The 27,586-nt window shown below is 38.9% G+C and overlaps 1 protein-coding gene across 1 annotated transcript; it reads right to left on the reverse strand.

Annotated features, from left to right (window-relative positions):
* Positions 1–3,546: 3,546 nt before the first annotated feature.
* Positions 3,547–27,586, reverse strand: crip2 (cysteine-rich protein 2). Its single transcript, XM_077562561.1, has 9 exons — positions 27,494–27,586; positions 23,534–23,724; positions 12,287–12,381; positions 7,249–7,306; positions 7,027–7,164; positions 6,332–6,400; positions 5,361–5,455; positions 4,943–5,000; positions 3,547–4,438 (listed from the first exon to the last, which is right to left on the reverse strand). Exons 2-9 carry the CDS (start codon positions 23,574–23,576, stop codon positions 4,389–4,391), a joined length of 606 nt encoding a protein of 201 aa, XP_077418687.1. The 5' UTR covers positions 23,577–23,724; positions 27,494–27,586; the 3' UTR covers positions 3,547–4,388.

A 27,586-nucleotide genomic window follows, 5' to 3' on the forward strand; every position in this document is an offset into this window, starting at 1 on the left:
TTCACGATTAATCACAAATTTTATATCTGTTCTAAATGTACAATAAAAAAAAATTCTAGCTTTTCATACTCTTCAACAAAAGAGGGGAAAAATGTTAAACTAATAGAAATAGTTCAAATGAATATTTGACGTTTTTAGCCGTCAATGGCAGTGAATGAATTAAAAAAAAAGAAGAAGAAAAGAGAAAAAATTTGGGGCGTCAGGTGATTGAAATTTTAATCGTAATTAATCACGACTTTACTGGTTAATTCACGATTAATCACAAATTTTATATCTGTTCTAAATGTACAATAAAAAAAATTTCTAGCTTTTCATACTCTTTTCAACAAAAGAGGGGGAAAATGTTAAACTAATAGAAATAGTTCAAATGAATTTTTGACGTTTATAGCCGTCAATGGCAGTGAATTAATTAAAAAAAGAAGAAAAGAGAAAAAATTTGGGGCGTCAGGTGATTGAAATTTTAATCGTAATTAATCACGACTTTACTGGTTAATTCACGATTAATCACAAATTTTATATCTGTTCTAAATGTACAATAAAAAAAAATTCTAGCTTTTCATACTCTTTTCAACAAAAGAGGGGGAAAATGTTAAACTAATAGAAATAGTTCAAATGAATTTTTGACGTTTTTAGCCGTCAATGGCAGTGAATGAATTAAAAAAAAAGAAGAAGAAAAGAGAAAAAATTTGGGGCGTCAGGTGATTGAAATTTTAATCGTAATTAATCACGACTTTACTGGTTAATTCACGATTAATCACAAATTTTATATCTGTTCTAAATATACAATAAAAAAATTATAGCTTTTCATACTCTTCAACAAAAGAGGGGAAAAATGTTAAACTAATAGAAATAGTTCAAATGAATTTTTGACGTTTTTAGCCACCAATGGCAGTGAATGAATTAAAAAAAAAAGAAGAAAAGAGAAAAAATTTGGGGCGTCAGGTGATTGAAATTTTAATCGTAATTAATCACGACTTTACTGGTTAATTCACGATTAATCACAAATTTTATATCTGTTCTAAATATACAATAAAAAAATTATAGCTTTTCATACTCTTCAACAAAAGAGGGGAAAAATGTTAAACTAATAGAAATAGTTCAAATGAATTTTTGACGTTTTTAGCCACCAATGGCAGTGAATGAATTAAAAAAAAAAGAAGAAAAGAGAAAAAATTTGGGGCGTCAGGTGATTGAAATTTTAATCGTAATTAATCACGACTTTACTGGTTAATTCACGATTAATCACAAATTTTATATCTGTTCTAAATGTACAATAAAAAAAATTCTAGCTTTTCATACTCTTTTCAACAAAAGAGGGGAAAAATGTTAAACTAATAGAAATAGTTCTAATGAATATTTGACGTTTTTAGCCGTCAATGGCAGTGCATGAGTTAATGAAACACATTTACCTAGTGTACCCTAATGCACCAAATAATCCGCGCAGATCAGTTCCGCATCCGTCAAGAGTATCAAGTATGAATGGCAAGTGCCGTGCCAAAGTGTGAATAATATCCGCATTGTGAAACTGAGACGAGGTGTTGAGTTGGAGGAAGACGAGCCGCAGGATGGAATGCGATGACGTCAAAAGTCAAGTCTTTTCCATATTGTCTTTCAAGCAGTAAAAAAAAAAATGCCTCACAGATATCGATGGCGAGTTGAGATCAGCGACTCGAAGCGTTCAGCTGCTCCTGTGACGTCATCACACCGCTGCCGCCGTTCCCACAGTACAGTGGAGAGGGTCCCCCCCGGGGCCCCCTCGTTAAGGAGCATATCGCTTAAGAAAACATGGCTGCCGAGTTTGTGTTATTGTTACAGGAGGCGGTTGGCGGGGAAACCTCGCTTTTCTCAGACAAGCAGCATTCCAACTCATCGGCGACGTTTTTTTTTCTTTCTTTTTTGGGAAGTCTTGGAAGTTCAAAAGGCGCGCGTACGATGCCAAAACAAAAGTATTCGTAAGGCTTCACTTCAGATCGGAATGAAAATGTCCACATAGTTGTAGCAGTGAAAAGGAGTATGTTAACGCATTTTGTTCATAGCTGCTCGTACTTTTCTCTCGGGAAAAATGCAAATGAGGACATGCGACGATGCTTTGCTCTACTTCTGCTTGTCAACACCGACAAGCAGTAATTAGCAAGAGGAAGTGTGTCTTCTGTTGACTTCCTGCGTGTGTAACCAGAAATGCCGGTCAAGACGCTTCCCTGTTTCAAGCTTCACAAAAACATGTCACAGTTAAATGTTGCGCAGCAACTACGACGTGCTCTAACGCGGTGGTCTCGAAACCACAACAAATTGTTCATCTGAATGAAAATCATGATATGATGTGGAATGAATACAAATGAATTGAATGGACGGATTATTTGTGTTGAATGATATGAAATAAGAAATGATATGGAATTAAACTGAATGATCACCAGAGAACAAAATCATATGGAATGATATTGACTGCTATTGATATGAAAATGTGGCATGAAATTGAATGGTATGGAATGATGAATAACATTGAATGTTGTGTATTGGCGTTGAATAATATGAAACCATGTGGAATGATGTGAACAGTTTAGGATCGGAAAGGGCAAAAAGGGGGTTCGTTTGACAGTCTGGAAAATATAACAGCCTTTTTTTTTTCTCCATTAAAAGTTTAATTTTGGCATCAGCATTGAAGCCACTGTTTTGTATCCAGGCGACCTTGTGTGGAAAATATTGCAGACTGACTGTATGTATGAATGAATTTCAACTTTTTAAATGAAAAACACTAACAAACCAAATGCGGCAGTGTGCAGCCAAACCTTTTTCAAAGCTTACATGGTAGCGAAGGCATGCAGTCGTGGCGCACATTATGGCCCAAAAAGGAGGGACGTTAGTATGTTATATCATTATATATTATTACTAATGTGGTAGCTGTCATTTTTACCAACAAAACATACAAAATTCTACAGACTTGTTCAGAAACTAAATCAAAATGTTAAAACAAAAAAACAATATAGTTGATATGGAAAAAAATTCAATACAGAAAAATAAATATTCTTTCAAAAAATGTGTATTTTGTTTGAATTGAAGCAATTAAGATTGCCTTGTTCTTGCTTTGTATAAACTTTTGTAAGTATAGAAAATTATTTTTCTGTGCAAAAAATAAACTACAAACAATATAGAATGTAATTTTTGTTCAAATAATAATAATAATAATAAAATATATATATATATATATATATATATATAGTTAAACAATGTAAGTATGACTCCAAGACACAATAAAATTAAACATGAAGTGGCATGCTGGCATCTCTGGCTAGTGAAAAACAAGCCACAGTTTTTTTTTTTAAGACAGATACCATTACCTATCTGAGTGCTGTGCTGCGAACCTGTGACTTCCTGACAGGAAACCGAAAGGGGAAATTGGCCCACGTACAGAACGACATCACGGCGTCACTTAAGAGCTCTTCTTATTCTTTGGATACATCAAGGTACACCTGCCCAATCTAAATGGGAATGCAATACTTGAGTTGTATTTAGAAAAGGAAAAAAAAAAAGTATCAAACTGAGCAAAAATAGGACCATTAGGATTTATTTTAATGACAGCACACGCCATGTTAGAGCTGAACGGTTGCACCACCTAGTGGCGATATTGGTAAATTACACTTCTATGAACTCAAAAGCAAAACAAATAATTACTTTCTCAGTAGTAGTGTTTATTGCATCTTATATACAACATACACCACAATCTGTCTACAACCGAAACAGATGGAAACTACCATGAATATTAATGATAATAACATTTTTGCGCCATACAGCAAGTGCGAAATGGATGCAATGCTAAACTAACAGCAACACAAATGCAGTGTCTACGCTAAACAAACACTTTGTCGTCTTAACATCTTTATTTCTTCTTAACGTTTTGAAATGACAGGAATATATATATTTTTTTTTTCTGTCCCGGCTGACCTTGGGATGAGAGGTGGGGTACACCTAGGACTGGTCGCCGGCCAATCGCTGGCCACAACATTCTTTCACACTCAACATTCACACTTGTGGACACTTTCAAGTCACCAAAGAATGTAAGAGAAGATAACTACCGCTCTGTAACAGTCAACTTTTTCAGGTCGTCAGGCTGTCAAAACTATTAAATATGGCATAAAAAAAACAAAAATTTTTTGATTGGCAATGTAACAATCTCCCGTCATTTCTGTCCCCAGAACCACCAGAATTCACTCTCTTTTTTTTTTAAAGGAGGAATGGCCATGCAAAACAACCTGTGGGTCTGGAATTTTGTTCAGAATGGGTGGGAATTTCATGAAAAGGAAAACAACAGTGTCAGGAGAAGTTGGCGATGGAGAAGTAGGGTGGGAGCAGGTGCGGGGGGGGGAGTCCCAGCGGGGAAGAGGAAAGCCGGGTCACTGGGCGGGCTCGTAGATGTAGCTGCCCACGCCGCCCGTGTTGACGCCTGGAGAAGGAAGAAGCACAAAAGGGCCACGAGTTGGGGGAGGCTCATTTGCATAACGGGCGCTGGAGTGCACGGGTGGGCAAAGTATGGCACAAAGGTTGTCCCGCTCCAATATTTATTATGGCCCACATACCATTCACATGATCCTCCTGAGAGTCAAGTATAGTTGTTGCAGTCGATTTGTTTTTTTGTTTTTTTAACTAGAATTGACTCATTCAAATTTATTTTTCAATTAATTTAACTTTAGTTGATTTATTGTGGAAAAAAATAGAGTTAGATCGCATGTGCATATTTTACAATCTAAAATTCCCTTTTTTTATTTGCAATCTTTTTTACTTTATTTTACAATCCACACTTTTCTGCTTTGAAATCAAATGTGGCCCATGAGCACAAATATTTGCCCGCCCCTTGTGTAGTGTGTGTGTGTGATTTGTGTGCACGACATTCAGGTTGCAGTGTTGCTGATGATATTCGGCGGGTCAACGGCGCCCCCCTAGCGGTTACCTTTGGGCCCGAAGAGAACGGCGTAGCATGGCTTGTGGCAGTAAGGCTGGCCGTTGTGCTGGAAAATGAAAATAAACAAATAAATCACAATATATTTCGACTTGGCGAAGCAGCATGTGGCATCAAGTACGACAGCGACAAAAGCAGCTAAGTGTTAACCGGAGCGTAGCTACGAAAGCAGGTGAATAATGTTAGCGTAGCAACTAAAACATGAAACGTGGTTAAGTTGTAGCTTCAGCAGTAGCATAGCGACAAACGTGGATTAATTACAGTGGTATCACAGTGATGAAGGAAGCTAAGTTGTAGCGACGACATAGCGACGAAAGCAGCTAATTGTAGTGGTAGCAAAGTGACAATCACAGCTAAGTTTTAGTAGCATGGCATAAGTGGTTGCATAGAAAAATGTGGCGGTGGTTACCTCTGCATGGCCGCCAGCAGACAAAGTCTTGCTGCACCTCTCGCAGCGCAGGCAGGGGCGATGCCAGTCTTTGCCCAGCGACGTCACCTTCTCGGCTACACGACAACGCCACACACAACCACGAAAGACCGAAAGACAAGTCACGCGGGAGTCCCCACTCATTGCTCCGTCACAAGGCATATTCGGACATTAGCCACTTGGCACTCAACGATTGCACCTCGACTCACCACTGACAAGACTGGTGAGATTTTTTTGACACAAGTTGTTTGCTCGGCTGATTTTTCTGCCTTGAGTTGCAAGCAAAAAATTGAGATACAAGTGCCAGAGGGCAGCAGTAAATGTCACAACAGCGGTACGTATGACAGATAGTGAACAATTCTTTAAAAAAAGAAGAAGGAGGAGCTGCTTTTTGACATTTCTAGTTGAATTTTATAAATTGAGTTTATAAAACAAAGAATTACTTACACTGTGTGTATTAAAAAACAACAACTGTCTTCTGAAAGTCTGCTAGCTTCGTGTTATGATCTACTTTGTGAATATACTAACACATTTTAAGGGAATTATATCTATGTCTGCCCCCTAGTGGTGGAATGTGAACATGAACTGTAAGAGCTATGCTGTAATTATCCTTAAGCCAAAACGTAACATTAAAAATAAAGCTGAAGTTTCAACTAAATCTAACCTTCAGCTAAAGCTAACACTGATGCTAAAATTAAAGCCAAAGTCACAGGAGGAGACATTTGAAGCTTAAATAAAATCCACATGAAGGCATTAATGGCTTTTACATTTTCCCAGTTTTGAGTTGCGAGCGTGGTGTTGGAAAGAATTAAACTTTTAAGTCAAGGCCGCACTGTTCTATCACATTCACAATGCTGTTGTTTTTTCTTAAGATCGTCTTTATATGTATTGTCTATGACTTGATTGTCAACTCAATTAAATGATTAACCAACATGCGGATCAATCGTACTCACCAAAATAGACCTTCTTGTTACATCTGGGACACAGGTTGGCCTCGCCGGAAAAAGTGGTGACGCCTCCAGCTGAGTATACACACACACACACAAAGAGATGTTAAAACACGTTAGCATGAGGGTAGCAGATCAGGTGTTTGCGTTGGCTGGGCAATATTTTAAGCCGCTCATGCGGGTGTTCTAAGGTTGCCATGGCAACAACAAAGGCAGACATATTCGCAGTATTACAAGCTAAGGGAGCAACATCATCACTGACCATTTTACTGTCTTTAATCTGGGCCACTGAGCATTTACATTACTAAGAGATCTGTAAAATCTATAGCATTCATTTTTTAATGTTTTTTTTTCTTAAAATGGGTTAATAATTATTTTTTTTTTTTACTCATTTTCAATCATTTAAAAAAATTTTTTTTTACAACATGAAATAATTATTTTGCCATGCATGTCCATCAATGTTGCCATCCGACCTGCAGGTGGTGCCAAAGAGCTGTGAAATCAAATCTTTGCTCATGTGTGCAAAGCATCTCATGGAGATAAAATGAAAGCCGTTGCAAATGGTTTCGCTTTCCTCCGATAGACGTGGGAACAGCTAGGACGCTTATCTAACAGCACAAGGAGACTTTTGGCGCATCTCATTTCTGAGTCACTGAGCCTCTCGCTTGGAAGTGAAACCGTGCCATCTGAATTTGAATCACCTTTGGATGGCGGCTTGGCAACAAACGTCTTCTTCTCCTCGGCCTGCCTGGGGGCGTTGTCCCCGCCGGCGAGCGAAGCGTTGTTGTTATTGGCCGGCGCGTCGTACACGTAGGAACCAGCGCCGCCGATGTTCACGCCTGCAAACATTAAAAATGATGCATTCATTAAATGCCGAGTTGCAGTTAGGATTTTAAGAAAAAGAATCTCATCATGTACTGCACCTTTGGGCCCAAAGAGGGCGGCGTAGCACGGCTTGTGGCAATAGGGCCTTCCGTCGTGCTGAGGGAAGAAAGAATATGATGCATGAGATGCAGTCATGTCAAAAACACATAACAGTATAGTAAACTACCGTTATTGTGGGATTTGACACGTTCCAGACCCATCGTAGGTGAAAAGTTGTGATACAAACCATAAACGCATTTTTTAAAGACAAATGTAGCACATTTCATACATTACTGAACACACTCACACAAAATGCAGTTAATCAGGTGTAGAGAAAACACTATGCTGTAGTATCTGTGTGTTGATATGTGCCATAACTCATTCAGCCATTTTCACTGAAGCAACCCCCTTCGCTCCCAACTGTTTTACTGGATTTTGACAGATCTTGCAAGGCGCACAGAATATTGTGTTGCGTTTTAATGGAAAAAAATATCTGCCTCAAATAAAAACCAAATATCAAAATTTATAGAAACATGGTCTACGTATATAGAATTTTTTAACCTAATTCTGGTTACTTAATTCTGTCTGTTAGCGAGAGCCACTACATCGTGATAACTTACATTGATGTTTCTGCATTTGGCAATTTATTATTATATTATATTATTAGTATGGGATTTTTTTTTTATGGGCTTTAGGTGAACTGATGAATACACACGCACGCACGCACACGCTCACCCACAAACAAAAAATATATATATATATATTTAAAAAAAAACAAAAAAAAACATATTTTTTTTAAAAAAAGGAGAGCAATGATGATGTCAAATCGAATGAACAATACTGAGCTCCTGAAAAAGAAAAAAAAAAAAGAATATTGTGTTGTATTGCTATTAAAACACGGAATCTACCAAAAGAGGAGAATATAGTCTCTTCTTCCATCAGGGAAAAAAATAATAATTCTATCTGTTTCCGTTTTGCCGCAATTAGCATTAGAATATAGCCATGTTTCATCATTCATCACAAATCGGTTTAGAACTGCGGGGAAATCAGCTTGTTTGCAACATGGCCCTGGTTGATCTCATACTCTGCTGCCACCTTGCTGGCCGTTTGTGTAATAACTACCATTGCTTCAACCTTTCTCCTTTCTCACATGCGAGGGCATTACGTTAAGTACAGTGGACCCCAGTACAGTCACGGTTTGGGATTTGAAAATGTGTTTTTTCGTTTCGTTTTGTTTTTTAAAGATCTTCTAATTTACGTGGGAAAAACTAGCCTATTGGTGATTTTTAATAGCACACCGGCTGAAAATTAGGTCCACTAAACAGTAAAAAAAAAAAAAAAAGTTTAATCTTCAGATTTCTACAATATAGTATATATAGAATAGTTTTTTTTTTTCTCCCCATGACAGGAAATTTTGACTCTTTCCAAAAAGGGACACTCTTTTCCATCTGACGGCTGCCTGATGATGTCATCGCTGCCGGTCCGCCCAACACATAACATGTCAAGGGACTGTTTCCACTTGAACCCTTGATGGCCTGTTGCATGCTGGGAATGCAGCGGTCACTCACAGGGGAATGTGACCAAGGGCCCGAGGGTGTGGGGTGGGAGGTGATCACTGGTCCAAAGCATAATGACCATAGATGAGGAGAAAGTGGCAGTGGTGTCAAGCTTTGGGGACGTGTTACCCACAATGCTCTCTGCTTGGGACACCTGACCGCATTCAACTTTGGGGCCAACTAGCCAACCAAGCGTTCATATTAACAATTAACTCATTCACTGCCATTGACGGCTATAGACGTCAAAAATTCATTTGAACTATTTCTATTAGTTCAACATTTTTTTCCCCACTTTTTGTTAACAAGAGTATGAAAACCTAGAATTTTTTTATTGTACATTTAGAACAGGTATACCATTTTTGATTAGTTAACTACGGAAGTCATGCAATTAATTACGATTAAAAATGGTAATCGCCTGATGCCCCTAATTTTTAATAATCTTTTCTTTAAAAACAAAAAAAAAGAAGATGATTAAAAAATAAAAAATAAATAATTACAATTATTTTTATTTTTATTAAAGAAAATATTATTAAAAATTAGGGGTGTTAGGTGATTACAATTTTTAGTGAAATTATGCAATTAATTACGATTAAAAAAATGTAATCGACTGACGCCCTTAATTTTTAATAATCTTTTCTTATTATTTTTTTTTAAATCACGTCAGGCGATTAACATTTTTAATGGAAATTAATCGCATGACTTCACTAGTTAACTCATGATTAATCACAAATTTTATCTGTTCTAAATGAACAATAAAAAAAAAAACTCTAGGTTTTCATTCTTTTGTTAACAAAAGTGGAAAACATTTTATACTAATAGAAATAGTTCAAAAGAATTTTTTTCAAGTCGATAGGCGTCAATGGCAGTGAATGAGTTAATCAAAAATGATGAAAATATATTTTAATGAACTGGTTTTGTTGACAAGTGACTTTTGATAATACAATGCTCATGATTTTCAAATTTATATTTAAAAGAAATTAAAAGTCAACAAACCAAGTGTCCTGAAATATTTGTTTTCTCCTTCCAACATAGGTTCACCAAAAGTGTATTTATTATTTTCTTAATTCAAACTTATTAATTTCAAATAAATAAAGAACATTAGTACCAGTAAAATATTTATATTTTTACCAATTAAATACTGAATTTCTTAAATAACGAGTTAGGTAATTAATTACATTTTTCATGAAATTAAACTATGTTACAGTTTTTTTTGTTATGACATTGACGTTATGGAATTGTTGTTTTTCACAAAAATATATACCATTTTACATAGCTTATATAATCATTTTTACTACTTTTTTTTTTAACCTCAAAATATGACCCGGTCTGTCAGTCTGTTTTAAAAATCAAACGTGGCCCTGGAGCACAAACATTTGCCCACCCCTGGCTGACGCTTTCACTAAAAAGAGAGAGAGAAAAATGACTGATGGCAATTTAAAGTATGAAAATGCTAAGATTTGAAGTCAAGTGTCACCAATTAACAACTCATTTAGTGCCGGCCATTTTCAGACCTTCCTTTATACCCTACCACACACTAAATACATAAATAAATAATATTAAAATGTCATTATTATTTTATTCATTATATATACATATACAGTACAGTGGTACCTCGGAGTTGAAAAAAAAAAAAATCCCTACAAACTCAACCTGTATTTCTGATCAAAAGCGATGACCTCGAGAAAGAAGACTAGCTGGAAAAGATTTCTATGTCAGTGTCGGAAGTTGACTTCTGGGAACCGAGTGGGCTGCAGTGGCGATGTATAAAGCACAAAAGAAACCTTGTGCGTGCCTGTGAGATGTCCTGAGAAAGTCATCAGTAGGATAGTAAAAATCCAGACCTTGACTAGTTGTGAGTTGCAGTCCACTGAGAACTTGTGACAGGCACACCGTAATAATCGATTTAATGACGGTAAGGGTTTCTGTGGACTGCGTGGAATCGATTCATCGCGTCCTGAGGCAAGAACAGAAGCAAAATGGAGTGCACTGTTCTGTTGGCTTCACTCTCGATGAGAGTGATGTCAGCTACATACATCGCTTTGATGGTTACATCACAGGCCAATGACGAGTACTATAACGGCCAGTTATCGAATATTTTTTTCGATTTGATTTTGGATGATCCTACCATGTATCCCAGTGGTTAATTAAGTTTTTGTCTCAATACCGTGAGTAGGTGAGCTCCCGAATCAGCAACATTTACTCTCTCTTTTCTAGTTTGTTTGATGTCTTAAGTTTATCCGCACAAAACCCCTTCAAGGGTGCCTTGATTTTTCTCGCTCTCTATCAAAGTCTGTATTTGGATGCTGTCCACAGAGGATGGAAGTGGGGGGGGGGGTGGGTTGGGTGGGCCAACTGTACTGTAATCACGTAGAGATTAAACAGCAGCATCCTTTTGATGTCTGTCAGGGAAATTGCTTTCGACACCCGGACCGTGTTCTCCTCGCTACGCGCTCCGCAGCACGGTGGGAGAAGGTTACGTCCACACGCGAGTGACACATTCCGACGCGGTTCACGGAGGAAAACTAGGAAAACCGCGCAGCATTGAACGACTCTTGCAAGCGAAAGAGGATCTCCTGGATTTAGTCTAATTCTATGCGAGGGGAGACGGAGGGCAGCAAGTAAACGAAAATCCTGTTTTTGTGGGCTTCCATGTGAATTTTGAGACATCACCGTGTTAAAAAAAAAAAAAAGGCTCTATATTATTAGTATGGGATTTTTTTTAATGGGCTTTAGGTGAACTGATGAATACGCGCACGCATGCACACACACACACACGCACATACAAAAAAAATATATATATATATGTGTGTATATGTATATATATATATGTATATATATAAAAAAAATAATAATAAAATAAAAACATTTATTAATTTTTTTTAATTTATTTGTTTTTTTAAAAAAAAAGGAGAGCAATGATGATGTCAAATCGAATGAACAATACTGAGCTCTCCTGAAAAGAAAGAAAAAAAAAAAAAAAAAAAAAAGAGCAGGTGCGGAATTGATTCATTTATAGTTGAACCACAAAAAAAAAAAAGTTAAAATTTGAAAGGAAAATAGTTGACTAACTAATAGTTCATTCTCTTTATTAAATTATTTTATTATATTTAATGAACAAATTATTCGAAGTTTGTTAAATGTGTATTTATAGAAGTGTTTTAATTGTATTATTTACAATAAACCATATTTGCTGTTTGCTGAGTTTTTTTTAATTCACAGAAATCCCATCATATTTGTGGGTGGGTTTGTTTTGGGCCCGATCCCCTACTTGTCCCCCCATTTTTATTTTTGTGGCAATTATAAAGAGCGTCAATATGAAAAGAGTTTCACCATTCATTCTCCTCTCTGTTCGCAGCCATGCTGTTAGTGTAAAGTAGTGCACATCAATGGATTACTATAATCGATTAAAATTGTTCAGATTTGCGTCACCCCTATGGTATTGGTTTGGAACCCCTGGGTACCCACTGGTGCCATCTCTACTGTGTAACATCCCGGTTGTTTGTGTTTGTGTTGTGTTGCCCTAAAATGTCGTCATACTGACCTCAGCATGTCCGCCGGCGTTGAGCAGCTTGTTGCATCGGTCGCACTTTAGGCACAACTTGTGCCAGTCCTTGCCCAGCGACGACACCTTCTCGGCTGCACGGGGGGAGAGGACACGCAAAGAAAGACACACACGTGTGAGTGAGGCAAACACACACACACACGCACGTAAACGCGTCAACAAGGCTCTTTCTTTGTTCTTTGGCGAAAGAATGATGAACTTGTGCTGCGATTCTGTCATCTGGCCAAGCCAGCAATGACTGGGAATGCCTGTGAACTAGACAGGATGCTACGATGATGTCATCAAGGGACAGACACGCAGTTATATATTCCCAGTCCAGCTGGAAAAAGGGCGGCACCCCCCCCCTGCCTCCCCATACTCCAACTCCCCCTTACCCAAGTCTAACCCAGATCCTTTGTGTAACCCCGCTCCCTCCATCCCCCTCAGTTGACAGTTCGCCCATCCTGCCTCAGGCGACCTAAGCCGCACTAGAAAAACATCTAACCAAGAATACATTTCTCAAATAAATACAAAATATGTTCGTTTTATGTCTGCCAAGATACAGTATTTCTTTTTATGAGCATTGTCTTGCTTCCATTTTTTAATTAACTCTTTGACTGCCAAAAACGTTAAATAACGTTTAGTAAAATCCTATGGAGGAGTGCCAAAGACGTTAAAAGACGTTTGTTTCAAAACAGAGGTGAAACTAACCATTTTCTATTGTTGATTACTCAAAAACGGAATAAGGGAGAAACAAACTTTTTTTTCTGATGAAAGATGAGAGTCCAATCTTTCATTTGGTAGTATGTGTGTTTCCATAGTCCAAACACATAATTTTCTGTGGACCTTGAAAGATCAGTCAAAAGATCAGTCAAAATGCTTAAATCGGCTGGCACCCACGGCATCCCTTTTCTGAAAACGTCTGGCAGTCAAAGAGTTAAAAATGTTTGTACTAAAACTTGGTTGCAAATTTACGAAATCTTACCAAATCCAATTTTCCTGTTCGACAGACAGATAATTTAACTTGAATTAAGCAATGTATTCCTCATTTCATAATTTTTTTCAGCGCACGCTCATTTTTGCACATTTTTTTTTGCACTTCCAGACTGACTTCCACTAAGGGCCCTAATAATACACATTCCAATAATAAATCTGTTCGCACACAATGGTGCCCCAAGGAACCGTGCCGGGGCCACAGAGGAAAGGCCTCCTCTTATCATTGTGGGACACAAATAACCGGATAGTGGCTTGGGCTTCCTACTAAAGACCCCCCCCCCCCCCTCCCTCTCTCCCTGCCGACAAATATCCCGTCAAATTCCTGCGATAAAAATGTTTCCGTGCAAGTAACCAAAGCAAACATGGGAAAGTCAAACGCTTAAGTCCAGGCAGTGTGGGTTGACCGCTAACGTTAGCTGCTAATTGGGCTAGCCATGCCAATGGCTTGCTGTTTTTTTGCACCTTCACTTGTTGTCGTAAGCCCCTTAAGCGAGACGCTCAGCAAGCGACTCCACTGACGGACGGACTTGAACAGCGGACAAACTCCGGTCAGCAACTCACAACGAAAAACTGCCGTTGTAATCAGGAAAATGTTTTGTAGCACATTTCTTGAAGGGCCATCACGTCAGTGTTATACTGTTTTAACATTATAACATCACAGTTCTATGAATTCCTTTTACAAGGTAGCACAGGTCTAAGGTTCGGGATTCGGGTCTTCTCACAGTTTGGTGCCCTCAAACGTCGCCTTTGTGCGACTTTCACCATTTGTGTGTCATAGCGTAACGGTGAGGTGTCAACAAACAGTCCTGAGGTTTTAAACCGGCATTTTCATTAATCCCCTCACAAATCTGAGGACACCTATCAACATCCCAACACCTCTCTCTCCATTTTAAAAAACAGACCCACCCGCCCCCGGGCCAGGATGTACCCATGTGCACTTCAGTGAATGAAAAGTTAGTATTTTTTATTTTTATTTTTAAAAACACAAAAAACATGTTGACTTAACAGCTCAGTGTTGTTGTTGTTGTTACTGTGAATGTGAAGTGATGAGTTGGGTTGCGAGTGGGGGGGGGGAGGTGGATCAGCGTGTGTGGCCTAGATGATGTTTATAACCTACCCACCCCCCCAGCGAAGCTGGATCGCAATCCTCATTATCCGCGGGAATGAGATGTCAAGGATTCATCTGGACGGTTACCGTAACAACGCACCAACGGGCTCTTCAATTCTGAGGGTCCTTGGTTACCATTACTGCCGGACTTTCGCTTTTTCATTGGAATGTTTTGTATTCATGGCCTCTAAGTGTTTCTATACAAATAATTACTGTAATTATAACTTAACTACGGTGGTAGCATAGATTAGTGATCTCTGACAAACTCGGCCATAACCCAACCACCCCTGGATTAAACCAACAATAAGTACTGACTTCTTTTGTACTGAAGTAAGGAACAGAGACCAAAGAACAATCCTTCCATTTTGGTGCAGATCTACTTGCACTGGGGCCGAGTGGAGCCACCAGATCCAAATGAACAAAGTGAGGCGGAAAAAAAAACTTGTTTTGTGAGATATACAGGACTAGAGGGAACGGCATGGCTGGCTTTTTGTGTTTTTTTCCCCATCAAACAAGTCTGACTGATTCATTTAGGATTATTGAGCCTTTGGCGAAGGTTTCTCCAGAGTACGATCGTATTTATAATATACCGTATATTTTTATAATTACAGGGATTCCTCGGTTTACGATGGTACTGATGTATGAGGTTTTGAGGTTATGAATGGCACGCACTAAACTAGTGTGCTGAGTTGCATATGTCACACTGCACAAGAAGGCCCGGTCAGTTGCTTTTTTTCCCTGTTGGATTGTTTTTTTTGTGTGTTTATTTACTTTTTATAGAAATATCTACTGTAATTGTGACTGTGTTAGCTTGGACGCAAATGTAAAAATTTGGTTACATCGCAGCCGTAACGAAACTCCGTCATAAACCGAGGACCCACCATATATTCAGTTTCCATTGATCTTGTTTATTCTTACTGTATATGAATTGAAGTGAACATGATTCTGTGTTAAGAGGATACACATGAAACCGAGTAGTTCAAGTGATACCTGTGAGACTGTAAGCCGCTTAAGGGGAAACGTTTCAGTTGAAGGTCGACGGGTCTGAATGACAAGCCAACACACAATTTTGGTCCGTTTCCAATAAAGTTAAGCTGTTACATTCTGGAGATTCAAAACGAATGCATTTGTTCTAATTTTGAACATATTTTCCCATTGGAAATTAACGAGCTCTTGTACCCCTTTTTCATGGTGAATCCTCAAAATGGTGATTTTGGTGTCACGCTAAGGCAACAAACAAAGCTTCGGAATTGAGTGTTGTCCCTCTCACTAGGATACCTGCTTCCTATTGGGACTTATTTGGGCGAATACCCGAAGAGTCGTGAGAAAAAGTAGGAGGATTGGAATTAGCCTAAAATGGCTGCTTCAAACCAAAAATGTCTGACTTTCTGTTCAATGTCAGCTTGAGACTTTTTCGTGCATCCTTACCTTGACAGGTAAAGCACAGACAAGGATCACATACAGTACCTACTGATCTGACCTGTCTCTGTAACCGTATTCTTCAAAATCAATAAAGACACACACAAGAAAAAGGAAAAAAAATCTTCAGTTGCTGTCACATGGGAGGGAATTAAATTTCGGGTATCTTCAAGTTCCTTAGTCACATGATTTCTAGACGAAATGTCATTCTGTTTTTACTTGCAAAGACTTCTCGTCAGAACCATACACATATTTTGACTGGGGCCGCTTGAAAGGATGTTGTTATTTGTTTTATTACCTCAAAGACCACAAAAGGTTCTGGAAGTCAAGAGTTCTCAAACCTTTTGGACCCAGAGACCCTTAGCAAGGAAGAAATGTTTCCAAGGACGCCCTCATAATCCTAAAGCCCATTTTGTAAAAAAAATATATAAAAATTATGTAGCACAGTTGGATTTTTGTGACGATACGGTACAATCTTTTCAGAGCTTTTATTTGGCCAAAAGCTGAAGGTTGGGAGGAGTGATTAGTTTAGTATGTTTGCTTGAATGACGCATATGGCACATAAAAAAAAAAAGAAGACAACAGGATGTATGATGTATGGATGGATAATTTTTGGCACATTATTTTGCGGAGCCCCAAGTTACAGCTTAAGGTGTTCGCTCAAAAACCTGGGATCCTTCTTAGAGATTTGAAGTACTATCTGTGTGATTCAATTTGCTTCTACGCCAAGCATCCGACTAAGAAGAAAACTACAGCAGTCCCAAAAATCGGAAGGGAACTTTGAGTAAGAAAACAGGGTGGGGGAGGAATAGCCTATTCCTCCAACAACTTAATTGCACTTGATTTGTTCGTACTGAACCGAGACTCAACCCGAGTCAGACAAAAAGGGGTTGTCCTTCCTCTCCAAAAGTCAAAACACCCCAGGGTGCCGATTATTTTTTTTTTTAAACACTGCGGAGAGCCCAGGAAGCAACGAGGCAGGAATGTCCCAACAATCTATAAATCGAGCGTGGCGATTCAGGCGCAGGGGGTTGGATGTTAATGGGTTTGACAGATGCAGGAAGTCCATGCTGAGCTACAGTAGGAATAATATTAATATTTTGTCCTCTTTATGATCCGTCGCAACAAATGGCGGCTGACTGGACTCGGTTTACCCTGTGGTACTGGCAAACCATCTGCGATTGGGATGAGGCAGGTCTAGATAAGGGAGGGAGAAAGAACTACAATCCCCTTGGAGGGTAAACTGAGAACTCAACACTTTACTGTGGAATGAGGTTCCACACATTAACTCTTTGACTGCCAAAAACGTTAAATAACGTTTAGTAAAATCCTAGGGAGGAGTGCCAAAGACGTTAAAAGACGTTTGTTTCAAAACAGAGGTGAAACTAACCATTTTCTATTGTTGATTACTGAAAAACGGAATAAGGTAGAAACAAACTTTTTTTGTCTGATGAAAGATGAGAGTTCAATCTTTCATTTGGTAGTATGTGTGTTTCCATAGTCCAAACACATAATTTTCTGTGGACCTTGAAAGATCAGTCAAAATGCTTAAATCGGCTGGCACCCACGGCATCCTTTTTCTGAAAACGTCTGGCAGTCAAAGAGTTAAAAAAGGAGATTCCTTAGGCTGGCAAAATTATGCATGATTGCATCTTTGCAACTTTAGTCACTGGATGAGGCAAAATGTGACAGTTGAATGGAATAATGTTCCCCAGGTGGGCAAATTCAGCATCTCTGTTACCCCGGTAACTTAGGTACAGATGAGAAGCATACCGCGATTCTACACTTCACCAATAGTCACTAGACTGCTTCGACTTTGGGAATGGAGTGAAGTTCCACAGGTTGGCAAATTTTGTGTCTTAGCTTCCCTAGCTACTACACTGACTCGTCTCAATAGACGGCTTAGGGCAAAAAGTGGTAGCAAATGGAGGGAGGTTCCCTACGCTGGCAAAGTTAACCACTTTAACACATGAGTGAGTTTCTTTCAGGATGAATCAAATCCAGAAGGAAGGATATTTACAGCTACTAAAACGGAGAAGAAGCAAACATTTTGTGGTTTAGGGTAAGCTTAAAAAAGAAAAAAGCCGCGCAGCGTGGAACAGCGCAATCAATTTCTTCTGGGTCACCGTGTGCGTACAGTAGGCCCAATGCCACGGCAAGCTTTTTTTGGGGAAAAAATGGGCCTCCCCCCCCCTTTCTCTCTCTCTTTCTCAACCTGCGGCTGATGCAACCTCATGGCAAAACTCCGCTCTGGAGGTCGTCTGTCGCCTCGGCCAAGGCGAGGTTCTCTCGGCGGGCTAAGCGCCCCTCCCCTCAACGTCACTCTCTCCCTCCGTGGATAAAAGAGGCCGACCTCGTGAATTCTTCCGTCTGACGTAAATAGGCTGCAGTTAACTCGCATCCTGTCTGTGTTGGTCAGAGAAAGCCGCCGGGCAAAACAGCAGCCCTGCCTCGGTGACTCGTTTCTCCCGGTTACACGCGCGCTTCAGAGAGAGATTCAGATTCTAGGGAACTTTCCTAAATGTTTATGACAACTTTAGGTCTTAAAAAAAAAAAAAGCTGAAGAAATCACACGAGGCAAGTTCAGTGGGAAGCAACCGCCTTCCTCATCTTTTGCAGGTGTTTTGCTGGACTGAGCATCACTATACTGCTGTTTACAGAGATTGGAGTGAGGTTGCCCAGTAAATAAAGTAAAGCACACCGATACCTATGCATCTACGGTAATTTGATATCCTTGGAGCGGGGAGTTTTTAATCTACCGATCTTATTGTTACTTAGGCCACTTTTAGTGATTCAAGTACTTTAAACAAAGCACATTAATATCAAAACATGTACTCAACTTTAATGCCCTTCGAGAGGACGTTTTAACCTACGGCTACTTGACTCAAGTCCACCATTCATTGACACTATTTTACATGAAGTGACATAGTGAATGGAATGAGGTTCCCCGGCTGGGTGACGTTAGCATGCCAATTACCTCTACATGCTTTTAGCTTTGATACCCCGTGTTTGCAGTGCTTCTCACCTTCTTTCCCAAAAAGTGATAAATTGAATTGCGTGAGGTTCCGTAGGATGGCGGCGTTAGCTCTAATACAATGTGCATCCCCACAACTTTTTCTAGCTCTTGAGATGATTGTCACCACTGACATACATTTTGATGCCCTTGGAACAGGAGTTTTTGACAACTGAACTGATGGTCACAAGATCGCATGGACAAAAAGTGACTGGAATGAGGTTGCCTAGCTTGGTGACATTAGAATATGAATTCTCTCTGCATATCCTCTACCTTGATATTGGACAGACTTTTACCAAATTGCTTTGATATCAAGTGACATAATGAATGATGTGAAGTTCCCCCGGCTTGGCAACGTTAGCGCATCAACACCTGGACATCCCCTCGATGTTATATAGCAAGCAAGTATTTCGTCTGCTTTCACAGGATGACGTGTAGGCTCAGCTGTCACATGAAACGTGTCACGCGGTAAAGTACTTTCACCTGCGCCTCCCACGACATCACGGCGCCCCCATTAAGGGATCGTATTTGCGCCTCCAAAAAGGCAGAGGACCGGCATTGAGTGGCGAGCGGCGGTTACGCAATGGCACAGCGCGGGAAGCAGCGACTCAAGAAAATGGACGTTACGTAACCAACGAGGAGCATTCATGCAGCCAGGCGGAAAGCAGGGTACTCTGGATACGCTGACGGTAGGATGAAAAGGATATTGTGTGGTCAACGTGGCATTTAGGTGTGGGAAAAAGAGAAGAAAGGAAGAAAAAGACCACGGTCCGGCAGAGGGGACGAAGCTACTCTGTCGGGGCAAAAAAAAAAAAAAGAAAAAGCCTGGTGTGAATGGAAATGTCGTCTCTAATTATAATGCATGAGGCGCTTTGGGACACTCTTGTTTAAATAAAGGCCAACCATTTCAGCCCACTGAATCCCCGTGCCGTGGGAGTGAGGGACAAAAGACGAAGATGAAGGAGATGACGACGAAGAAGCTCCATTAATGGGCTGCTTAGATAGATTGTGATATGGAGTTTGGTTCCCTAAATTGGAGAGTTGAGAAAGACCTCAACAAAGCTGAACTTAGTTTCGTTAGGAGAGGCAGTCTGTCACTGTCACTGGACTGCTTTGACATGAAGCTGTAGTAAAGGTTACTAAGTACGCAAAATTAGTGCCTACAATAACTGCATACTTTCAACTTAAGGATGGTGGCAATGTGAGTATTTCAGCTACAGGACCAATCGTCATTTGTCTGCTTTGACAAAAAGTGACATGGAGTGAGGTTCCCCGAGTTGGCAAATTTAGCGCATCAGCACATTTGCATCTCTTTAAATCTGATACGCCTGTAGAGGCTGTCTTCTGCTACAGGATTCATCATCACATGCTCCCTATGACATAAAGGAAACAACAAATGGAGTGAGGTTCCCCGAGTTGGCAAATTTAGCGCATCAGCACATTTGCATCTCTTTAAATCTGTTACGCCTGTAGAGGCTGTCTTCTGCTACAGGATTCATCATCACATGCTCCCTATGACATAAAGGAAACAACAAATGGAGTGAGGTTCCCCGAGTTGGCAAATTTAGCGCATCAGCACATTTGCATCTCTTTAAATCTGTTACGCCTGTAGAGGCTGTCTTCTGCTACAGGATTCATCATCACATGCTCCCTATGACATAAAGGAAACAACAAATGGAGTGAGGTTCCTCAGGTTAGCCATTTTGTGTTGCTTTTCAGCTTTTAAGATCAAGCCCGCAGCGGAGCAGAGGCGCTACATCATAACAACACCTGACATGGTGGCCGTCTTAATGCAAGGAGATAATCTGTATTTACTTGACCATAAATCTTAAGGACCCACTTTCAAAGTAACCAATGAAATGTTTCACAAACATTTCCAGGCCAGATTGCGGTATTGTTTTTTTCTTCTTGCAGAAGTTAAAAGAGGGCAGTCAAGTGTTTTGACTTGTTGCCTGCTACAATTCGATAAATGGCGACAACAGCTGGAAGTCTACAAGAGTAGCTCACCGCCGACCGCCAAATGAATTACAATTGAAGTAAAATGGGACAGGAAATGGCTTTTTTCCTGCACCGTTTGGAATCCAAGTCCGGTTTACTTCACCACGGGATGGTGGCCTCATTGGAACACTTAACACGCTAAAACTGGAGTTGAACCACAGCATGTGTTGATGGAATGTTGCTAGCTGCGTCAGCTAAGTAAATAGGGGAACATCGTAGCAACATGCAAACCTGTAACAGATTCAGTGACGACAACAACAAAAAAGTGGCATGGCTCAATCAGTTTAAAGCTGCTGGACTGATTTTCACTGGACTGAACAGTGAATAGAGTGAGGTTCCCCTGGTTGGCAAAGTTAGCACGTCACTACCTATGCATTGACTAAAATTGGATAATCTCTTGGAACAAGAGTTTTCCAGTTACTGGACTACGTCAATTAGTCGCATTGACGTCAAGTAAAAGTGAGTGAGGTTCCCAAATGTCATAATGTTAGCAGGTTTCCCATTTTGCAAAGTTAGCATGTCAGTGCCTTTGCATCAACGCAACTTTGCCAACTTTGGTGTGGGTGTTAGACAAATTTATACTTGGTGGCTTTGACTCAAATTGACTGGAGTGAGGTTCCCCATTTTTCAAAGTTAGCACGGCAGTATTTATGCAGCGAGACCACTAGGATGCCTTTGGAGAAGTGTTTTTCGCAACTAAAATGACTGCCGCTAGACTGCTTTAAGCAACAATGACTAGAGTGAGGTTCCCCAGCTTGATAAAATGAGCACCTCAATACCTACTGCAGCGTTTCCCAAGCCAATGCAAAGCAAGCTATTATTTTGTTGTATGAAAAGCAACGGGTGTACACATAGGTTAATTTGCCCTTATGACATCAAGTGGAAGAGCGTTTAATTGTTCCTCTTGTAATTATATCATTGGCATAGAGAGATCAACAAAGATACTTTATTTGTAATTTTTAAAATAATATCTGACCAATAGAGTGAAATTTGATAATTTGCTGCAACTGAATCAATGACCTACAAAAATGTGTCGTAAACTTTTTGGTCGAATCATTCTTGCATGATTCCGGCCAAACTGTGGGAGAAGGAAATTTCGCTGATTCCGCAAAATCTGGAATCATCTGAAAACCTCAGAATGTGGTGGTCATGTTAACTCCCTTCTTCCATGCGCCTTGTCATGTGGCTTTTTTCTTTCTGAACCTCCTGCGTGATGACTGGAACTTAAATAACGTAGCAAATAACTCCCCACGTCTCAAAGCAATGTGGGCGCGCTTGTTTTCCCCATCATCTTTACGTCAACGTCACGGGCGGGGACACACCCCGAGCAGAAATAACTCTGCTGTTACATAAAATTAAACGCCGGCTGCGCCAACGACCGCTCACTTCACCCGTCTTGCGTATGAGTCTCTGGGCCCGTGTCTTTTTTTCCCCTTTTTTTTGGGCGGGATGAGCAGCAGCTGTGTCACGCGGCTTACGTAATTGATTTAGAGGCCAGAAATTAAAAGACAGCCTGGTTTTGTTGCTTTAATCTGCATGATTGAATCCACACAGTAGCAGCAAATCCATCACATATTTTTTTTATTAAACGATAAAGATCCTTGTTTACATGTCTTCTTCCTACGTTGCTTGATGTGGGCATATGGTGTTTTTGCACACTTGGCAAGAGTGTCACGATCGTTCCCTGCCAAGCTGCCATGTGGACCAAAACAACAAATAATGACTGAGAGGGTGTTTATTATTTAGTTTTATCATCCTCTACTTTGACAGACATTTTAGGTTTTAGTTATCAAAGTCTGAATTTCGATATCGTTCCAACTGTAACTTAACAATGGAGTTTAAAATGAATTATATGAGCTTAATTGTTCTTCTTCTTCGGAAAGTATGTCATTAGTAGTTAGTCTTTAGGAAGCAAATTATGTGGATTATCAATAGTCAGTTATATCAGTAAGTCACTTAATTGAACTGATTAATTATATTTATTAATAATTTCATTTCAGTGATGTAATTGAATGATGTTTATTTAACTAAGGATGTCACAGAGTTTAGCAGAGGAGGCCATCATCCCGAGGAGATATTTAAAGCCATAAAAAAAAATATATATTTTTTTTTTGTCAAAATATGACTATTTTAAGATGGTGACGATATAGTCTCTTTTTTTGTGCAACATGATCAATAGTTTGTTTTCTTTTTCGGATGAACGGCATCGACAAGTGCAACACTTTGAACAGCAACATATAACATTTTTGTTCTGTTTTCTTGTTTGTTTGTTTGTTTTTTAAAGAAAAATAAGTACAGGACACAAGACAAGAGCACCACTAACCGTTTTGAGTAATTATCAACTGTAAACATGTAAATAAATAAATAAGTATGTTATATGTTTAAAGAACCACATTTGTTGCTATATTTGCTTTTTCCCTCCTAAAGTTTGCCTCTGTCAATCATCGACTACTGTATTTCCCAAATGAGACTCCCTTACTTCCAGAAATGTAAAACGTTAATCTGAAATTGGGTGAACATTAATAGCTGTGTGGGTATTATGCCTAATGTACACTGTTTATTTAAAAAAATAATTCTGGATTTATTCGCGCTATTAAGCTAAGCTAACCTGGATAAAGGAGAAAGGTCAATACAATCGATATTTTGGCTAGTGCCACTAAAATTCAGTCCATTTCCAGAGCCGGAGAGTAAATAATGGGGGGGAATTACTCACCGAAGTAGACCGTCTTGTCACACTTGGGGCACTTTGAAGCCATGTTTGGAAATAAAAGTGATGTTTTGTGGTTTGAATGGGAGCAGCGTGGGTCTTCTTCTCAGTCCACAACACGAGTGTCGTGACGTTCACTTCAGCACGAGAGGCAACGGCTGCTCATTTGCATAGCCGCGCCCACTGAATGGTGGTGCCTTCAGGTGCATCGGGGAAAAAAAGCACTCCGTCAATAATAGGAACATGGAAAAAGATCTACTAAAGCTGAATAGCCAAGTACTATATATTTTTTGTTTTTTTTACTCTCTTGCAATATTAATAAATACATAAATAAATAAATAAAAGAACCAAGTGCAATAAATAAATAGGCATAATCAAGCTAAAAAATATCAAGTGAAGCACAGATGCAACAACCAATTGAACGTGTCATCTTCTTAAAAATATCTTTGCCTGTAAATTTTGTATTAATTATTTTAAATGCAAATTTAAACTCATTAAAATTAAATTGGTATAAATAAATATAAAATATACTACATGTAGATACAATATTTAAACGACATTTTTTTAAATAAATTAAATTAAACTATATATAATACACATTTTGTTGAAAATGCATTTTAAAATTTGAATATTTATTAATCCAAAATGTATTTGAATGAGAAGAAAACAAACTTGAACAAACGCAAATTTAATTTAAATGGCTAATACAATTGGATTCATCATGCACAATTAATTAAAACTAAATTACATCTTATTTATTTACATTAACTAATAAGTAAAAGTTAATACAGTTGGAGTAATTTTCCGTCAATGACGATGCCCACCTTTCGGTTAGTGTACAAAGATGTGAAGCCTTGAAAACAATACATTTTTAAAATATAAATTAAATTTAAATTAAAAATACATAGTTAAACGAGACATAAAATTTAATTTAAAAAATATGCATTTTTTTAAATTAAATTAATATACATGAAGAAAAATAAACACTAATAAACAATAATACAAATCTGTTTGTGACACAAATATAAGTTGTGTATTCAATGTAATGTAATCCAAAGTACCGGTACAGTATAATAAACAAACAGCAATTTTTTCGAGCCATATTTTTTTTATATCATTGCATGCGACTGATAATTATTGTTTTCATTCAAAAAAAAATCAATAATATAATGGACTGTATTTTATTTTTAAAGGACTCAGTAAGTGCAAATGTAGCGTGGCTTCCTCTACAAGCGTTTTAGCTTTTCTGAGGCACTTTTCCCCTTTGCACAGCAGCAGCAGAAGTAGGCCCAGTTTCACAGCATCACAATGCTCCCTTTGAGAACCACTGACTCGTAGGAATGCGTTAGGCAATGGGAGAGCGCCTTGGGTGGATCCTATTCCTCCACTCTAATAAAAACAACACCAAGTGTCGCATACGTCGAAGGTGACTAGTCAAACGTTTCATTATCACGTTCTCATGCAGCGCGACTGAGGTCATGTGCTTTCACACGTACTGTAGGTGTTGTCTGCCTGGCTGACGAAAAGCAGACGCTGCCGGCGGAAGGGCAGATTTCAGTACAGTAGTGCACGGCGGCGTGGGGATAAAGCCATCGTTTCCACCGATCAGCACAATTCAGATCAGTTTTGTACAGTATGCGGTTTCATTGCGAAAAAAGTACTTAACTCTTTGACTGCCAGACGTTTTCAGAAAAGGGATGCCGTGGGTGCCAGCCGATTTTAAGCATTTTGACTGATCTTTCAAGGTCCATAGAAAATTATGTGTTTGGACTATGGAAACACACATACTGCCAAAACAAGATTGGACTCTCATCTTCCATCAGAAAAAAAAAAGTTTGTTTCTACCTTATTCCGTTTTTGAGTAATCAACAATAGAAAATGGTTAGTTTCACCTGTTTTGAAAAAAAACGTCTTTTAACGTCTTTGGCACTCCTCCATAGGATTTTACGAAACGTTATTTAACGTTTTTGGCAGTCAAAGAGTTAAAAAAAACAAAAAAAATGACGTATACCAATTTCTGGGACCCTTTTGATTGTGGTATGGTAGTGGCAGTATAGGTAACAGATTTCCGTACGGTAGCGGTAGTGTAAAGATAAAGCTAGCAATCAGAAGTCAAATGAAGGGCTTCGTGGGGTCCCCAATTGCGCGTTGGTACCAACACAGATGATGATGTTTGCTACAGAGCCAAGGCAAAGTCACATCGATTGAGGGGCAAGGACACTGCAATGTTCTCCCTCTTTGCTCCAGTGGACACGCTTACATCAACACTATGTCATACTGTACTGGATGTCCTCATATACACTTAGAACATTCATTCCCAGCCCTCAGTGAGGCGCGGTGGTTGTAAATTGAAACACATAATTAGAGATGAGGTAGGATTTCATCTGGTAAAAAAAAGAGAAGAAGATATTTTTGTTTTGTTTTGGGGTGCAGCAAACACACAATTTTCCATGGAAACGCTTAATGAAGTCTTTATCACAGTTTAAAAAAAAAAAAGATTTATGGTGTGTTATCAATGCATTTAAAATTGGCGTCAATTATCAATTAATGTATGGATTTTCGATATTCGCGAATCCCCCCTGCCAATTGCTTCCCTTATTTTTTTGATCAGATTTAAACAAAAAAAGTAATTAAAAATCACAGCCCTATATTTTCAAGTATAAAGGTATGTTTTCTAGAATTAAAAAGTGTAATATTACGAAATAAAAAGTAGCATTTTTACATTGATGACTTTGTTAAACTTTGACTTTTATAGAATAATATGACTTTATTTAGTAAAATAAAACGTCATTATTATCAAATTATAACTTTCTACTTTGACAAAATGTGTCTTCTTTTTTTTTTTTACAGATTACAATTTTTTTTCTTTTTTCCTCACAAGATTACAAGTTTTTTCTTTCTTTTTTTTTTTAATCATAGTATACAAATTCTTTTTCACCGAAAAATTCTTATAGCATTTAAGGGTTATGTTAAATTTGTGTTTGTATTATGATCTCCCCTGTAAAGGATCCTTAGCGTTCTTGGTCAGGATGATAACGATAACAGCAATATCACGATATTAAACTTGCCACGATATCATTGTCATCATGGCACGATTTGTTGGTTGTACTAGCACCCTCTGGTGGTTAGTTTATTAAAGCAGTTTAATTTTAATTAGGAATGTTTTGGCCAGCGCAGTGGTTATCACACCCATAAATCAGTCATTCAAGCAAATATTTTTTGCATGTTTTCGACCGCTTTAGCTGAATTTAGCATTGTGACCTATTTAGACCATGATAATTGCCACTGAGCCAATAGGAGCACATGACAATAAAATGACCTGGCATGTCATTGGCCAAGCCTATTTTATTATTTTAACACAATATCATGAGTTTTTATACAGTATCGTGAACTTTTTTTTCATATCACCAACATCCCCACAATATTGTGATTATTATATCATATTTATTGTATCGTGACGTTTTGATATCAATACATCCCTAGTCCTTGGACCCAAAAAGTTTGCAAACCCTTGCTCTAAACAAAGTGGAGCATCTTCTGGAAGGCACGTGTCGCAATCACGTGCACAGACCCAGCGAGGCTGCCTTAATTATTGAAACGTTCCCACAGCGCCCACCTCACCGGCTACCGGATTATTTTAGAAACAGACGCCGGCGGCAGCAAGATGATAAAATGCCGGCGGACAGACTTGAGTGTTCAGTGGGATTCAAATGGACAGATACATTATCTTGTGGATAAGATTAAGAGCTGTGCTTTGTCTCCCGCCCCTGTTTTTGGGTCTCATTGCGTGATGGATGCAACCGCAAACGGGCGGCGGTGGAACTATTTCTGTATCTCTGACACAAATGGAAGATAAAAAGCTTAGGACTTTCGCTCATTTAGTCGTTGTTTATTCCTATCTAGAGGGGATAAGGAAAAAAATATCTTGTGTCCCTTTTGGCGTCTGGAGATGATACAAATATTTACCTTGAAATCCAGCACGGTTGATCCGATTGTCTATGGAATTATGAAGAGAAGTTCTGGTTCTTCTCACCAGTTTTACTGGCCCAAGTGGTGCAC

This window comes from Vanacampus margaritifer, chromosome 1 (assembly GCF_051991255.1).
Source record: "Vanacampus margaritifer isolate UIUO_Vmar chromosome 1, RoL_Vmar_1.0, whole genome shotgun sequence".
Taxonomy (NCBI): Eukaryota; Metazoa; Chordata; class Actinopteri; order Syngnathiformes; family Syngnathidae; genus Vanacampus; species Vanacampus margaritifer.